General features: G+C 38.3%; 1 protein-coding gene across 2 annotated transcripts in view; it reads left to right on the top strand.

Annotated features, from left to right (window-relative positions):
* The window catches only part of CARMIL1 (capping protein regulator and myosin 1 linker 1), a 401,711-nt gene that overhangs the window by 347,228 nt on the left and 35,518 nt on the right, over positions 1-18,965 (top strand). Inside the window, exons 30-32 of one of the 2 annotated variants that reach the window (XM_089682229.1) lie at positions 11,436-11,453; positions 15,294-15,360; positions 15,567-15,763. In XM_089682229.1, coding sequence (XP_089538355.1) covers positions 11,436-11,453; positions 15,294-15,360; positions 15,567-15,763 — 282 coding nt within the window. The remainder of the gene's footprint in view (positions 1-11,435; positions 11,454-15,293; positions 15,361-15,566; positions 15,764-18,965) is intronic. The other variant, XM_089682230.1, reaches the window with a different exon arrangement.

Raw genomic sequence — 18,965 nt, 5'->3', positions numbered from 1 at the left:
AGATTACTATCGATGAGATTAAACAAGCCAATGCCTCCAAGGCACTGGGTCCAGACGGTTTTTCCACCTCCTACTATAAGAAATTCTCCCCGATGTTGGCACCCCACCTGCTTAAATTCTTTATGGCTTTACATGAAGGTATGGCCCTTCTCCCAGAATCCAGAATTGGGTACACATATGCCTAATACCTAAGCCTGACAAGAACCACACTGATGTGGCCAATTACCACCCAATATCCTTGATCAACAATGACCTAAAACATAAATGGATTTCTGGCACAATATGTTCATATTGATCAGGTGGGATTTGTCCCAGGGCAACAAGCCGTGGACCAGATTCAGCGAGCCATAGACCTAATCTCTGTAATGCGTTCCAGTTGGGATGGGGTGGGTCCCAGGCGAGGCATGCTGCTGTCTCTGCTGTCTCTGGACCTGCATAAGGCCTTTGACTCTTTATCTTGGCCCTTCCTATTTCATATATTATGGAAATGGAATTGTGGTCAGAAATTCCTTACCTTTTTAGTGGCGCTATATTCAAACACCTCGGCAAACATCACCACATATGGCCTCAAGTCGGATTTTTTACACATTCAACAGGGGACTAGCCCCTCTCACCCCTCCTCTTTGTTATAGCCATCGAGACACTGGCGATAGCTATTAAATCCAATCCTAATATTTACGGTATCCTCCGTGGTGGCAAAATTCATAAATGTGCACTATATGCTGATGACCTATTGTTATTTATCACAGACCCCATTACTACTCTCCCTATCCTTTTTTTTTTTTTTTTTGCCTTGTCTAATTTTGGAGCCGTTTTCAGGACTTCAGCTGAACCAATCTAAATCGGAAGCGATGGACATAAATCTTCTAGAGCCCACTTTGCACTCGGTACAGATGTCCTTCTCATTTAAATGGTGTACGCAAACACTCCCCTATCTAGTCTGACTTACGGTACTTCTGACATCTCTATACTATACCGTGTTAACTATCTCCCCTTTTACCCCATAACGAAACAAGACTTGAAAGTCTGGCAGGCCCATGCTCTTTCCTGGATGGGACGAATAGTGGTGGTTTTAAAATGATGACCCTACCTCATTTCTTATATTACTTTAGGTCCCTACTGGTCTCAGTGCCTTCCTCATTCTTCCGGAAATTGCACTCCTTGATTGATAAATTTATCTGGAGTATTGGCGGTTGTAGAGTAGCACACTCTACTTGGTATATTTTTAAGTGTAGGGGGGGGCTGGGGGTCCCCCACTTTTTACGTTATTATCGAGCTGCTCAACTGGTCCAATTATACCAAATCTTCTCTAAGACGTATCACCCTGACTGGGTGCTATTAGAGGTACAAGCCACCAGGCCACACCCTGTGGACCTTTTGATGTGGCTCCCTTTTAAAAGAACCCTGGGCAATATTGGGCCCCTCCTTATCACACTCCCTGCATTTAAGGGATACAGTATGCAAACAATACCCCATGAAGACCCCTCACACCCCCATGGCTCCCCTATTTAACAGTCCTCACTTCCCCCTGGGACAAAACCCCCAACAATTTTCATGGTGGTTCCGCAAGGGCCTCTATAGGCTAGCACACTTTCTGGACAACGCAAATGCCCCCCACGTAGACCTACCACCTGTATCAGATTACCCATTTTCTGCAGACTCTACGTAGAGGTCACGGTGATGTAACAACTAGAACCATGTTCGAAAATAAGTGCTTGAGTGATACTGCCTGCCTGTGGAGGGATATCAGAATTATATGCCCTGTTCAATAGCCAACATACCAAACCATCTTATAAAATGGCTTGGAAATCAGACCTTGGTGAGATGATAGAAGAGGAAGAGTGGACACAGAGGTCCACATGTGCACAAGGGAATACTCAACACCACTCTAGTGTATTATCCAGGTGGTACCTAGTCCCAGCGAGGCTGGTAAAGATCTACTCTAGTGCCTCATCTTTGTGCTCCCAAGGATGTGGGCAGATAGGTGATATGTACCATGTCTGGTGGTTCTGCCCAAAGATCCAACGATTCTGGATCCAAATATTTAGTCTTGTTTACTCAGCAACAGTAGCAAACATCCCTAAAAACGGAACTATTCATTGACATCTTGGATGAGATCCCCAGACACTTCCGAACCCTCATTTTCTTTATCTTCTCAGCTGCCAAAACAACTATAGCGTGATTGTGGTAGTCACCTGTGCTCAATATTACTCTAGTCAAACATAATCTCATGGATCATGATTAATGAACAATTGACCAGCATCCTCAGAGACAAACAAACCAGATTTGAGAAGGTATGGAGCCAATGGATTTTATACCTTCAGGCCCTCTAGACACCTAGGTGCTTTGTGGCCAGGGATATGGATCGGGAGGACCAAATCAAAGCTCTTTCCCCCCCCCCCCCCTTTTTTATTTCTTTTCCTTGCTCTCCTTTTTTCTTTCTTTACCCCTACTTCACCCTCAACGTGGCAGTTACTCAGAATGGCATTGTTAATTGATTTCTCTTATTTTAAGTAAAGGGGTGACCTCACTTATAGAGAACCACACAAAGGGTATAATTATGTTTATTTGTAGGGCCAGCTGGCCAGTCTTGATTTACCATTTATATGCACTGTATTGGTTATACTTCGGTATCGAAATATACCGGAGGAAGGGCCCTTAGTTTATCTTTCTACTCCCTTTTCCCTTCTACTTGTGATATCTGTTTAACTGCAATTGTACCACAGTTTCATGTTTTTCATGGGTTTTTTTATGATGATGAATAAAAATTATTGGAAAAAAATAGGCTTCTATTGCAGATTAGTGTCTAAAATTGCTAGATGCCTTGTTGTATGCTCATCTAGATGACCTCAATGCTTTCTAAGTCACTGACCCAGAATAATTGTGTAGTTATTGAGTTCTGACTATGTGCACGTTCTGGGTCAGGTTTTCAAGAGTAATCTATTGATGTTTTCACACACAATTCGCACAGCTTTCACCCAATATTCAAACATTTTTACAATTCAATCCAGTTGAACAATGTGGGAATCTTGGATGGAAACATTGATAGATTCCTAATTATTAAAATCAGTGGATCAGAATGACTACTGAACAATTTTAAGTATTTTCCAGTGGTGATCAGCAATGGCAGCCCCACATTGTTGTAAATACATTTGTATTTTCTTCTCTTTTATATAACATAGGCATGATGGCAAGCACTGGTGCCTGTAGTTTTATGTCTTACCATGTAATAAGAGCCATGACAGAAGTATAAGATAAGAGGGGAATGACCAAACCTAATGGATTATTCAGACATAACAAGATAAATTATGTATTATGGATGAAGCTTTCCTTGTCCATTCAACTGAACTGAGAAATGCAGTAGAGGTTATTTGTTCTATTTGTGTCGATAACCCCAGCAAGTAAGGTGTGCAAATGTTGAAATTTGAAACCTGCAAGTCCACTGTGGTCTTGAAGAGTTTGTGCTTCAAAATAACATAAGGAGAGAAAAATAAAAATATGTATTTTTGTTTTCTAAGTGATGAAAAGATAAAAGGCACCTTACCAAGTAGACTTTCTGTGCAAATCCAGTGGGAATATAGTAGCATGCCGTCTGGTGCTACAGCAAAATTCTCTAGTGAGCAAGCACATTGCTGAAGGCAGTACAAAGTGTGAAAACCAACAAAAGCATCCTAGTACAATAAACAGAGCTGTACTGAATTTACACTCATTCTGCATGAAGGTCATCTTTAATCTTCAATTCTAATGGATTGAAAGAAAAATTTAGTCTTTAGGGTAACAGTGACAATATTTTATTTTGGTAGTTTGCATCACATTTATCATGAAGAAAATGCAAATCAACTTACGATTTAAAATGAGAGAAACAGAAAAAAACTAATTCTATATTTATTGGACAAGATGTGGAGGAAAAAAAGCAGTGCACATGCAAAAATTAACTGCAGATCCTGTCTTTCAAATGAGCTTCTGTGAACGTTTGGTTTACTTACAAAACCCAACCATGGTCAAGAGAAGACCTGCTTTTTGTTTTTTAATTGCCTTGCCCTTAGGTGGGATATGTGTGTTCAAGTTCTAGATTTAATAAAACTGCAAAATGAACAAGAAGTGTTTAAACTACCAGGAATTACAAGTCTCGGTGAGTTTGCTTAGAGACACTTTTATTGGAATTCGTGGCTTTGGTTTTAATTGCCCTGATCCTCTTCTTCTCAGGTGCCCTGCTGAAGCTCCTGGCCCCTCCCTCCCCCCCACCAATTTCCCCAAGAGCAAGTAGGAGGGAGGGGCCAGAAGCATCCATTCACACACAGAGCAATGGCTTGCCCCTGCCCGCTCTGTCCCTTCATTGGCTCACTTGCTGTGATTGGCAGCAGCTGTAGCCAGTGACTCCCACTGCTGTCTCAGCCAGTAAGGAGGGAGAGTCCCCGGAGAGCTGAGGCTCTCATGTACATTGCTGGATCATGATCAGGCTCAGATAAGTATTGAGGGGGCTTCTGCACAGAGAAGGTTTTTTACCTTCATAGAATGCATGAAGGTAAAAAACCTTGAGCCTTTACAACCACTTTAAGTAGAAAAAGATCTGGAAGTGTTTACAGTACTGTGAGATGCAGAGGGAAATGCAAGGCTGGTGTTTTTTTGGACTGATATTTTTCATCAGTTTCTGAAATGGAAAAAAGAACATACTCTTAAAGATATCCCTAAACCCAAGAACAAAAATGTAGTATTTTGAAGCTTACCAATCCTTCCTGAACTAGGGTGATAATGCCTATTCACTATACGGTATCTATGGGGGATCAATGTTGCCACTTTGGAACTGGGCAACAAAACATCTTACCTCTTCTGTTTTCCATAACATGGGTTGTGTTCTGTAGTCCACAGAGCTAGCTGGCAACAATGCTAACTGTTAGTAGTGTAGCACACAATGTTATTATCTCACAATATTTCTGTCAGAATCGTCAGGTATTTTTGGCACTTATACTTCTAACAAAAAGCGTTCAATGGGTATATTTAAAAAAATGGAGCAAAAAGCAATAAATTAATTGTTAGGGTTTACAAAGGTTTTTATGAAAATGAACCGATAAGCAATAGTGATACTCCAGGTCGGACAATAATCAAAAACAGTCTTTGATATCTGTGAAGGTTTTGAACTGTGTAAAGTACTGTAATGCACTGCCACTTGCTTGCATCAAGAATAAGAAGTACACAGAGAGCCATACATTTTATGCTCTAAACACAAAAGGGTAATTACATTTTTTTCAACAAGTAAATTGGTTCATGAACATCAATACTGGGTTCTGCCACTATAGGTCTTTAAATTGCAATACTGGTTTTGGCACAGATTTTCAATAAACGTGTCTTGAAGGGGTTCTGCATGATATTGAAGTTATTGTTATAGTCTTAACAATCCTACAATTCAGGTACAAGACCAACCTGTTTTTACTGAACTACATTTTGTTTTCTTTCTTTTGAAAAAGTATTAAACTATTAACGGGAGTTTCGTAAGAAATTTGATTTGGTATTGATCTCTCACCCCCATATTTCAGGCAGCACGCTATTGTCATGCACAGCTTCCTATAAGTGAATCTGAGAGACCTGTCCTCTAGCCATCTAGATTCATGAAAGGCTATCATAGCGCCAGTGGCACAGCCTCAGGGCTCATGAACTTATTCACTTCATTAAGCCCTCAGATTAGCAGCTCCCTTGTTACACATGCCATTGAGAAGACAGCACATAATAAATGCATCACATTCGCCTAATCCTTGTGGACAACAATCCTTGGTCAAATGTAGATGGACAGGGGAACAAAAGGTAACCCTTCCTGATATAATGTGAGTTATTCACCATGTAAAAAAACACTGTTTTGTATGAGCTAGAACTAACAGGTCTATATACTGTTCATCTTAACAAAATCTTACTATTCTAAAACTGTACTGTTAAATTAAACTCATCCATGCATGGGCCAAATGGCAGAATAATATGTATTGTTTTGCCTGTGGGACCTATTGCATAATATTTTGCTTATTCCTAGTTTTGGGTATTTTATACATCTCCTGTCAATTTAGGGAATACATACATCCAATGGAGCATGCATTTAGCATGCTCTTGTGCTTCCAGGGATAATTGTACTCTGCTGTTGAAAATGGCCCATAACAAATTCTCAATAGTCCTAATATATGCTATACATTTTATATTTTATTACGGGTTTTCCACTGATAAATACATGGACTTGCCAGCCTGCAAAACAACTGAATTGATCCTAACAGTTTACGTTAAAAACAGAGGGTTTCGTTTGCACACATTTGCAAATATATGCATAAGCTGCATATATGCTTATGCATATACTTGCAAATGTGTGCAAACAAAACTTCTGTTTTAAATGAGAAATGTTAGACATGGTCAATTTGGTTGTTTTAAAGGCTAGCTGGTAAGTGTGCTGGGAAATCTTTTGTTTGTTTGCGATGTGCATTGCCTTTCCTTGTGCTTCTTGCTGTAAAGGCTAGTTATAGGTTGGGGTGGTTACTGTTTTTGTACAAATACATATACTTGGCTTGTGTAAAGTGGAAAACGCATTGTACGATCTCAGTTTTTATTCATAATGTATACAGTCTATACCCTTGTTTCCAGTCCTTAGCTCTAAGTAGTATGTACAATATATTTCCTAGACACTGGTGTATAATAGAAACAACATTAAAAATCCTCAGTGGACCTATGTAGTCATAGTAAAACTAAGCTTGATTTTGTTTTTATACTTATACTGTGGGGGTTCATTTACTAAAATTGGAGAGTGCAAAGTCTGATGCAATTCTGCATAGAAACCAATCAGCTGCAGTTCAGTTAAGCTTTGACAAAAAAACTGAAATCTGATTGGTCTCTATGCACAGCTGCACTAGATTTTGCACTCTCCAGTTTTAGTAAATCAACTCTTGTAAATATGCATTTATGGAATGTCAGAAAAGGAGCTTCATTCAGACTTTGATCAGTAGTAAAGCATCTATATTGAAAAAAAATTACAAAGACAATTATACTGTCTTTGGAAAATGTATTCTACTCGTAGTTTGGTTTTTATTAGGTACTTTTTTTATTTATAAAGAAATAGTCTAGAATTATTTATACATTTTCAAATCAATTTACCAAACTTACTATTTAGTGATAAAATCAAATCGTTGCCAAAATATAGACATTTAATTAAATTTTAAAAGATATAGTAAACTATACCCATTACCTTTTGGTTAACCAAGTAAAGGTATATGCATCCAGACTGATTATCTATCAAATCATATTTAAAGTGTTACTAAACCCAGAAAACGCGGCTAAACTGACATTTTTTAACCTACGTTTTTCAGCAGTCAGTCTTCATCATTCAGAAGAGTTTTCCAAACGCCCCATGTACATGAGCCCTTATACTCTTGTGCACTAATCACCGGATCACAGACTATGGGCTTGATTTACTAAAACTGTAGCGCATAAAATCTGGTGCAGCTCTGCATGGTAGCCAATCAGCTTTTAACTTCAACTTGTTCAATTAAACTTTGATAAAAATAGCCTAGAAGCTGATTGGTTTCTATGCATTCACACCAGATTTTGCACTTTCCAGTTGTACTAAATGACCCCTATATCTTAATATCAACAGCACAAAGAAAGCATAAACCTATTGCTGGCCAGCTAGACACAAAAGGATTATTCTTCCAAAAAAAAAAAAAACAGAACTTAAAGTGTTATTAAACCCAGGACCCTGCATTCACTATATCTGGTCTCCCACAGTACACAGAACATGGAAGTGCAATTTATTTAGTAAATATAAACTGATAAATACCTTTTTCCTCAGCAGTTAGAGCAGTCTTGTGACTTCTATCAGTGTCTAGCAGAGTACTGGTTAAAACTTGTAGGAGGAATCTTCATTCTCCTCTCACTGTCTAATCAGGCTGCAGAACCCTCTGTCTAGACAGTGCTGATGGGCCCTGTGCTGATCACATGCACTCTCCTAAGAAAAATAAAAAGCAGTAGACACTAAACTGAGCATTTGCAGCTTGCCCCCAAGGCTCTGTTTTATCAGGAGATGAAATGGGGACAGTATAAAAAGGGAAGAATCAGAGAAGACAGGATCAAACATCCTTATACATGATGCAGAGGATTAACCCCTTAGGTTCCACAGTGAGTATAACAAGCATGCTTTACTGCATAATCAAACTGATTTTACTGTTATGGGTTTAGTAACACTTTCATCTGCTAATAAATGGCCTATGCTAGATATTTAACAGCTAGGGGGAAAAAAATCAGTTCTACCAGTAGCCACATATTGTATATCAGTGTTTGTAGATCTAGCATGCTTTCTTTCTGTTGTTACATGGTACATGCTAGTTGATTAGTGGATTGATGCTGCATTGCTATACATATTGAGGCTGAGTTACTAAAGGATTTAAGTATACTGTATTTTCACACAGTCTATTGTATAAGAATATTCAATGCCATTAGTAAATTAGCCCTGTTATCTGACCACTAAATATGAAGAGATTCAAAGAAACCTGGAGCAAAAGTAGAGGAGCAGCAAAAAAAAAAAGCCCAGCAATTGTCATTGCACAATTGGTGTCAGGGACCTGATCTGAACCTGCAACCTATGCTGTGTCCGGCAGTAACTATTCTTGCTGAGCGATCTGAGATGCTGGACAGCTCCCTACAAAGTTGATGTCAGGAACTGGACCTGAACCTGCAACCTCTGCTGTGTCTGGCAGTATCTCTTCTTGCTGGGCCACCTAAGGTTTTGGACAGTTTCCTTACAAAGTTGGTGTCAAGAACTGGATCTGAACCCACAACCTCTGCTGTGTCTGGCTGTATCTGTTCTTGATGAGCCACCTGAGATGCTGGATTTTTTTTTTTCAGTTTAAGGCAGCTAAACTCATTCTCAAAACAAAAGGTGTGCAGTCCTGCAGCCGGTTTCTCTAGAAAGCAAGCCTCATCCATGAAAAGCTTGTCCCCTGCCAGCATGCTGTAAAAAAGGATCTTTGTGCTCCATATGAAAGCAATGGTCCCTCTGCAGCAGTCCAACACAACCCTTCTGAGTTAGACAGACCATAGATCATACAATTTTCTTTCATTCTGCATGGGTGGAAAGAAGGAAAATTGCACAATCCCGCCTATCAACACATTGTGTGTTGATGGGAGAATTCCTCCAGCAGCACTATTGTGGTTACTGGCAGGAAGCCTTCCCTGCCAGCAGAACACAGTGGTCAGTGTTGTCAGCTATTGCCGGCAGCACTAATAATTCAAGAAAAACCCGGCAGGCTGGTTGTACACAAGTTGACCGATCAACTTGTGTACAGCCAGGGTGCCCATACATGAATCGAATTTTGACTTATAGCTCTTCAATCAGCAAAGTTCATGCTTCCTGCTGATTGGGGACCTTAACGTAATGCTAAGCACACATTCTTTAATTGACATTATCCCTTATCTTTATGTATATGGATGATGGCACTATATTTGTTTTTTTAAGTACATTTTTCTTGATATACAGCTGTCAAATGGCCCAGCTCTTTCCCAGTCTGTCTGGGAAACATTAGTGGGAGGAGCTTCTAGTCCTCTGATGCTGGTCACATGTTAAAAAAACAGCCTTCAGAATAAAGAGGAAAAATACATAATATCAAGTAGATGTTTAAAATTGTCATATAAATATGCATTAAAAGGTATATCTTCATTATTTTTGTGCAAACACATGGTGTGGATTATCTAGGGAGAGGATCTGCCAATCGCTGCCTGTTTCACACCCCTCCAGCATATTGTGTCTATTGTATGTATGTGCTCAGAATTAAAGTGAGGTGAAGCCTCCTTCAATCCACGTGTAATATCCCACCCCCATAGTGTAGAATTGTTTATTAGGCATGGAGGAGGAGGGAGGGAGTAGGCTGTCATTTACCAGGGTATATACACCCACATGGGTGACTCTATAGTCATGTGGGCTGCACAGATAACAAAAAGGAAGAAATTAAGAGATTAAAAAGGAACTGAAACTGGAGTCTGCTCAGTAGATGCCAACAGCTGGTCTACACAATGTCAGGTTGCAGTGGGGACACAGACAAGAGGAGGAAGACCGTGAATAGCACGAATACATAAAACAAATCCCATAGTGACTGAGTATGAACACCATGTAATACAGCATGTATTGATAGTTTTTAATGATGTGGGTTTAATGGCCCTTTTAAGTTCTGACTCCGCAGGGAAGTGTGATACCTCTGCAGAGACCACTGCCACCGAACAGAGAGCAAGGGACATTCTCTACAGGAATAACAAACTGAAAGACCTTATATACCTTTTGTTATGGTGCACCTGAAATGTATTTAGCTTGATTGCTGAACCTTTTCCCAGTCTTAAAGAGGTTGGCATTTCATACAGGTCAAACAAGTCCATTTCACAAACTGGTCTAGTAGATTATCTCTCTCACAAAAAAATGCATGTTTTGTTGAAACCTACAAATCACAACGTTCTCTTTTTAGGAGAACGTTTTCTAAACATATTATGTATTGGATTTGGCCACCCATCTGTCATGTACCCACACACACTGTATTATACAATGTATACTGAGCTAAGTAAATATGCTCCACCTTTAAACTCGAAATAATCGACTGGCTTGTAGCGCAAAAGGATTTGAAATTTCAAGTATATCTGAAATTTTTACTTTACATGTAGCAAACTGGGGTCTGTAACTGTTAATTACAAAATTGATTCAGCCAGTCGCTAATTTATTTTGATTACATGCTCGATGCATGTATATTTGAAATAGATCTGCCATAACATTATGACCACTGACAGGTAAAGTGAATAACATTGATTATCTCATTACAGTGACATCTGAAAGTGGGTGGGATATATTAGGGAGCAAGTGAACACATTGTCCCTGAAGTTGGCGTGTTCAAAGCAGAAAAAATGGGCAAGTGTAAGGATTTGAGCAGCTTTGACCGGGAACAATTTCTAATCGCTAGGTAACTGGGTCAGAGCAACTCCAAAGCTGCAGCTTGTGGGATGTTCCTGGTCTTCAGTGATCAGGACCTACCAAAAGTGGTTCACAGAAGAAAAACCAGCAAACTTGCAATAGGGTCATGGGTGGCCAAGACTCATTGATACACATATGGAATGAAAGCTGGCCTGTGTTGACTACTTCTGGGTTTATGATGTTTGATTGTTTGGTCTTTTTATCTAACATATATTTTCACATCTTTTTAAGTTCTTTGAAGTACTTCTTGGAGCAGGTACTTGTTATGAATAGAGGGATTTGCTAATTAAATTGTGATGAGCAGAATATCACTGTCTTTCCTTTTCTTCCTCTAACTTAACCAGTCCTTCTGTTTACTTTGCTTCAACCTACTTTCCCAACTTACCTTCTTAGAGTGTGTTAGACTTTTTTCTTGTTTCTTTTTTTATTCATACTCTGTCCACTTTCTTTTTGCTGCTTGGAGACTCTCTGCTGTAGAAGTGTAAGTACCTTTCTTTTCTCTGCTTTTTTCTGTGTTCTTTTACTTTCATGCTTCATTTATCTTTCCCTAAATATCTGACTCATCAGTGATTGCAAAGTCCTTCTACAGTTCTCTGAATCAGGAGTTAGCTAGCACCTTTGTGTATAGTTAATAACTAAGAATGCTTCAACATTTTATAAAAGTGAATCAAACAATACAAAATGTTTTTTTTTTTACTTCACTCACCCAGAGCCAAAGTTATGTCTGACCGCTAGCTTTTAGTTTGACTAATGTGCAGCAAACAAGCTGCGATCTGTGGTCTGGTATGAAACCAAAATTCTTCATTCTTAATTTTCACAAACCTGCACAGGGATTGTGGAGCACAACATGACAATTATGACTTGAAAACATTTTGGGAAAAATGGATGGATATAGGATGAATGTAAGGCTCTGTTTTACACATGCTTGCCATATTAAATGTGTGTTTTCCTGGGAACTACACCAATGGTTGCAGCAAGTAGGATATATATTTATCCCTGTTGTGCTCCTATAAATAGATAATGGATCTTTTTTGTGGAATATGATTTTTGGGGCTTTCCAAGGCCTTACATTTTAAAGCAGTATTCCTATATATACTGTGGGAATTCACCATTAGATGATAGGCAGAAATAATTGTCAGTCCAAAGAGACAACATCATCAAAATCAAAATAAATCCAGTTATCTTCCTGTAGTCCACACTTTAAGTGTAGAACAAAAGCTTCATGTTTTGAGAAAATGGTTTAAGCAGGTAATGAAAATAAATCCGACTTGTCTGAACAGTAACTGTGCCAAGATTTTTGCTGTCAAGCCTTTGAAAAAAATGATTTCAGCAATCTGTAACTTACTATTTTGTTCAACAATACAGAGCTCTTTGGTCTTCTATGGTTCCAACAGATTTCTGAGCTCTCGCAAAGGGCATTAAAAAAAAAAAAAAAGGACCTCTTAGCATAGGTTTAAGCCATATTTTATTGCATCTTTTGAGAATGCAATGTGTGACATCAGGCTAGCCTTTACAAACCTTTTTATACTCAAGGAACCCTTGAAATCATTTCCAGTTCTTGGGGAGCTCCTGCTACAAAGGATTATATCTATATCTATATAAAGGATTATACAAAGGACTATAGCTTATGGTACATTACAGTGAGGAACATTTTTTAAATTAAAAAAAAGGGTTGCATGTTACAGCCAGGACAGACAACTTTGTTACAAACCCCCTTCAAAATGTTTCATAATATTCTTGCAATGAATAGTAACTGCACAAAAAAAGGCGTACAGTAAAAATTGTGGTGTCCTATTAACATAATTGTCAGTGTAGAATGACCCCTTACATTAGAGGTTAGTGGAAAATTTACCCCTTGCATTGATTGTCAGTGTAGGTTGGAGATCAGTCCACCATTGCTCACTGTTCAGGGAAACCCTTAGGAACTTTATGATTTCACAACATTCTGGTTAACATTGTGGTAGGCTGTTGAAGAAGAATGGCCTGACACTCCACTTATATCAAGCATGGACCAAGTGTGTAATGAGAAGGGATAAGTATTTTGAGTAAGTTTGTATAGTTATATTATGATTGACTATTAAGGCTCTTGTGTAAGTCAAGTTGCAGTTCTGATAGAGACTCCGTTGTAAAGTGGGACTGGTGTGGCAGACTATAATTAAGGGGAGCTCACCTGGGGACCCTTATGTAAGGAAGGTTCAGATGGGAACCCGATGTAAGGGGGGCTCTGACGGGGACCCTGATGTAAGGGGAGGCTCCTAAGACCTTCTCTGATGAAAGGGGGCCTCTGAGAGGGTATGCTAAAGCATACATTTACATTTTATATTAAGTTGACTTGAAGCCATAATCTGTTTACATGTTCCTTGTGGAATCCTAAAACAATTGGGCAATCTACAAATGTGACACTGCCATTCCTAAATTTCAATGCATTATTACTGATTGGATATCAAAGGTAAACATGCAAGAGGGTTGTAAAAATGACTATAAGCATTTACAGACTAATACATCAATGTACCATGAGCAAAAAAAAATTAGAATAGACTGAGGGGCATTGTGGTATTGATGTGGGGCTTTTTCTGGCAGTCTATAGCAAGCCATGCTGTTACTGTAGTGCTACCCAGCTTGGCAGCTAAATCTCAAAGATGGCTCAAGTCTTCTGTGATGGCACATGGTTGGCCATTAAACTATCATTTTTCAGATTCTTACTTGTTTTACAGTATTTGCTGTGTGATATGGAGTTTCGTAGCTTATTTTCAATATTTAAATATAGGATGAACTATACTTCTTTCTTTATTTTTATATAGAAACTACTGTGTTTATGATAAAATAATCATGCTCATTATGAGATCCTCTTTTTTTTATTTTTAAGTGAATGCTTATTTATGGCCCATCCACATGTGCAGTTTACCTCAAGGCCAAAGTACATCTAAATTGCTTGTAATTGTTCCATTGCTTCCATTTTTCCAAGGCAAGTTTATTTAAATCCTGTATACTGCAGTTTGCTCACAATTTTCCTCAAATGTTTCTTCCATGGTACCACAATACCCCATGCAAGGGATACAGTAGCTAGTTATGTGTACTAAATGCTTCTAGGTGCAAATACTGGATGGGTCAGATACAAGATGTAACACAAAAAAAAACAATCCAAGTAGAAGACACAATGTATATATACTATATATATAGTGTTATGAAATGCAATATTTCCGATGAAAGGTAGTTTAAGACAAGAAGGGGTTTATTTACTAAAGCTGGAGAGTCCAAAATCAGACTCCCTTCTGCATAAAAACCAATCAGCTTCTAACCTCAGCTTGTTCAATGAAGCTTTGGCAATGAAACCTGGAAGCTGATTGGTTTCTATGCAGAAGGGAGTCTGATTTTGCACTCTCCAGCTTTAGTAAATAAACCCCGAAATGTCTAGCACTAATACTACTATGCCAAAATTACGAAGAACGTGGGCTACATTGTCTGTTTATCTTAGTAGAACTTCAGCTTAGGTAAGTAAACATGTCACAAAACCTATGTTATCCAAGTGGAGGATATAATAAAGTGTTAGTAGAGGTTTCTTTCAATAAAAACTGCATATAAAAAAAGACCAGTAGATCCAGAAATATAGTCAGTTGAAATTATGTTTGAAAAAGATTAGTAGATTTAAAAATCTAGGCAATTTTGAAATCTATAAAGTCTGTACATTTTCTCTAAAATCAGTCAGAGTGTGTTCCAATCACATTACTGCACCAGTAGATAGTCTGGAAGGTGTGAGCAAAATATGTTTTCGGCTGTGGTCACATGGAGCAATTTGATCCATGCCCAGAGCTGGGGCGTGTTGTACTGACACAGGTTGTGCACAGACTAATGGGGGACATACTGTAATATATCTGCTGTGGGTATTATGGATTCCCTTTTTCGTAGTTGTAAGATATTGATTGTGTACCTTTTTCAAGTGTCATTTTTTGCTTTCATATGCAAGGAAATTATATTCAGAGAGTGATGATCTTTAATTAATTTACAGAATAGACTTTCTAAAGAAACTACTCTTATGCAAATAAAGTGATCTTTCACTTTGCATTTCTATGTATGTTCTGCATGGTATATACTTTGTTGGTTTCACATGTGTTGTATGTGTATTTATGTCTGTATATGTATGATTTTTTTATTTTTAAATGAGTGGTGGAAGAAGAGGTTACTATAACACTTTGTACACAAGAGCTAGTAAACATTTGTCTTTAATGATTTTGTTTTATATTTGAGTAGTATACTCTTGATGTTGGTGTTAACCACTTAAGTAATGTATACGTTTTAAGGGAAACTGTTTGTATAATTACAGATGACTCCCAAGTCCAAGCGAAAGAGTATACACAGCAGAATGCTGCGTCCGGTGTCTAGAGCATTTGGTGAGTTAATTGAGCGAATACTTTATCAGTAGAATACTCTCTATGGCAGCAATAGCTAAAAAGACACTGCAGGAGCTGTTTATTACAAAATATTACATACAAAAACTTAAATGACAGATAACTTGATTTGCTTTTGAACATTGACAGACAGAATTAGCATTGACTGTGTGGTGTACTTTTTTTTTTTTTTTTTTTTCTTTTATAAGAAATGGAGTTTGATCTAGACAAAGCACTTGAAGATGTCCCAATACATTTTGAGGACCCTCCATATCCCTCCATCAAACATGAGAAGAGATCTTCCAGTGTTATTGCAGAACTGCCATCAGAAGAAGCAAAAAAGCTTGAACACTTCACTAAATTAAGACCAAAAAGAATGAAGAAGCAGCAACCCAGCAAAACCACTGTAAGTATTTAGGTGAAAAAAAAATATACCAAAGCAGTTACATACAGTATAAATAAGGTGTTGGCCTTCCAGAATGCAGTGCATGGAAAGAAGGCTTGTCTAAGTGGATAAAAGAGAAATAGTAAACAGCGCAAATACTGAAACCAATCCTGGAACAGTCTGATAGTAGGTAAAGATGGTTAGGGTGACTTGAATTAGGGGATCCGTATGACACTAAGGGCAAGCTCCATGTAGTACTGTAGCAGACTCTGTGTGTTAAGGAGAGGAGAAGCGCCTCTATGTGCAGCAGACCACTTTAATATAGTATAAAAGTTTAGGTAGATTAATACAAGCAAGTTAAATGTAAGGTGTTTGAATACCTTACATTTAACATGCCTGTATTAATCTACCTAAATGTGAGTGTTCCTACATTTTTACTATATTAAAGTGGTCTGCTGCACTTAGAGGCGCTTCTCCTTCTCTCCTTGTCTAAGTGGATAGCCTGGCCAGGTGTACAGCTCGCTTTCTGTGGAATTCTGACAAACTTTGGACCTCTACATTTTACTTCTAATAGAATTGTTGCTCATGAAGAATAGAGTTCAACTCTCACAGCTACAATAGTCAACTTTTCTAGCAAAAGCATACTTTTCCAACACCCTAGGTTAAGGTGTTCTGTCTTTCATCCTACAATCCAAAGTGTATTTATAAGTACTTACATTTAATAGAATTTTTATGTATCCTATAATACATATTGATCAGCGTAAAGATATGTGTTTGCTTTAATATTTGTGTAAAATTAGATGTCTACGCTCCTAAATTACCCTTTCAGGAGGATTCATCATAAGGGTTTGCAGGTAGATGACAAGGAGTTTTGTGCCCAGTTGTGTTCACCTTGTATTTGTTGCTGGCTGACAACTCACTGGCCACTTATATGACTATCACGCTTCAGTTCTTCCCAGCCTAAGCATCCAAACATCTCTCAGACTTCATTGGTAGAACACAGAATAAATAAATCTTCCTGCTGACAGCAGAGGAGTCATAGCACAAACAGGGACTGAAAATCTAGAGGTGTAAATAGGAAGAAAATGATGGTATATGGCCGAACTTCTCTTATTTGCCAAATTTTTATAACTGTAATCACTGATAATTACATTTATACAGCTGGGCGTACCCATTGTTCATATTGTAGCTTTGTTTTTATAGATGAGACCTCATCACTTATGATTTTTTTCAGAATATGACATTTATTGGAATATGCAACTGAATCACATAAAGTATGTAAAACTTGCTAAAATATTGCAGCTTATGCACACTGTCGTGGACAGGGACATGACAGTTTTAAATATTTGGTGACCTGCTGGAGTCTCCTCAATTTGCTAGTGTTCTGTTGTATGTGCCTATGATCCACTTTGCACTCCCATAAAATGGTACATGGACCTCAACATTAGCAAGGTTGAGAACTCCTGTTCTAGTCATTGGCTTTTTTTGCAGTGTACTGTCTCTATAGAAGACCTATCTAGATAAACTCTTAAATCCACAAATAGAAAGACTAGCACTCTCGAATAGCTCCAGTGATCTGGTGCTGGATGTAGCCGTGGTTTGGCACGAAGAATAAAGACAGAATTTCTAGGCAGGAAGCAGGCATTGGATATGTCGCTATGTAAAGCGTTGAGCAAACCATTGATGCTATATAAATCCTGTATAATAATAATGTTCCAAAGGTCAATGTGTTTTTTATATCTGTGTGTTTTAGTAGGCAAGTTCAGGCTAGCATCTGTACAGTGGCTGGAATGTGTCCTGTGGCAATTACTGGCAGTAAGCACAAAAAGTTTGAAATGGCTGGTTATAAAAATTCCCATTGCTGAAACATGTTGCCTAGTTCTCCCTGTTGCTTAGCTAAACCTGTCATGCAGTTTCAGAGAAGCGGAGTTATTCTTCAGTGAAGTTGATCATTGCCTGTAAGGCTGTTATGCATGTCTTCCTTTGTGGATTAAAATGCTGTTAGCATTATAGTGGGTCTGTCACTAAGTATATGAGCATGTGTGCCTTATGTACATTACTAAAAGTAAAGGGGAACTATTGATTAAAAGATCTAATATATGCATTGGCAAGCCTGGCCAAACCTGTATTACACATCTTCCAGCTGCAGGGGCCAGATGATTGCAAAAAAAGAGTGCTTGGAGTTCAATTCTTTAGACATATGTTAAAGTGTTACTAAACCCACAACAGTAAAATCAGTCTGTATATGCAGTCTGTATATGCAGTAAAGCATGCTTGTTATACTCACTGTGCAACCTAAGGGGTTAACCCTCCACATTGTGTAAAAAAGGATGTTTGATCCTGTCTTCTCTGATCCTCCCCTTTTTCTACTGTCCCCATCCATCTGCTGATACAACAGAGTCTTGGGAGCAAGCTGCACATGCATGTTTGGTGTGTATTGCTAGAGAGTTTATTTTTTTGTTGTTTTTTTGGGAGAGTGCATGTGATCAGCACAGGGCCAATCAACTCTGTCCTGACAGAGGGTCAGGGGTTATGCAGCCTCATAGGACAATCAGGGAAGAATGAAAACTCCTTCTACAAGCTTTAACCAGTGCTCTGCCGGACACTGATAGAAGCCACAATACTGCTGTATACTGCTGATGAGAAAAGGTATATAGCAGTTTATATTTACTAAAATAATTGCATTTCCATGTTGTGTGTAATGTGGGAGACCAAGGTTTAGTAACACTTTAATGCAGTCATTATCTGGAGGCCAGTTACAAAGTAGAATTTAAAGATTGCCTTAAAGCATGATTTTCTTATTTCTAAATATGCTCATGATGCTCCCATGTTTCCAAACAGAATAACATTTAGGTTCAGAAATGGAATTTTCCATCACTTAGTGAATGTACAATATGTTAGCTAGTCACATTGTTATATAGCATTTAATACATAAATTTAATTAAGCTGATTTGTGAGTCCCAAAAAAAAAGTAACATTGGCTAGAGAAACCTTGGAGAATCCTGATCTTAGTTTCTAAGTGCATCAAAAAGATGATGACAACTATAGCCTGAATGAGGAAGTTATCGCTGCAATTGTACTTTGTATTACTCAGCTTGTGTATTATTTTCCCTTGTTCCTGTGGGGTTACTATATATAAAACATGCTCCATTTTTAAGGCAGTGCAATTTGTTGTTTTGTTTAGTTTGCATTTTACAGACATTTATATGTTTTAGCCATTAGC

This window comes from Staurois parvus, unplaced genomic scaffold (assembly GCF_062004578.1).
Source record: "Staurois parvus isolate SC_StPar_1 unplaced genomic scaffold, SC_StPar_1.0 ptg000287l, whole genome shotgun sequence".
NCBI lineage: Eukaryota > Metazoa > Chordata > Amphibia > Anura > Ranidae > Staurois > Staurois parvus.
Note: the sequence above shows the minus strand (reverse complement) of the source record. Positions and strands in the feature narration are given on the sequence as shown.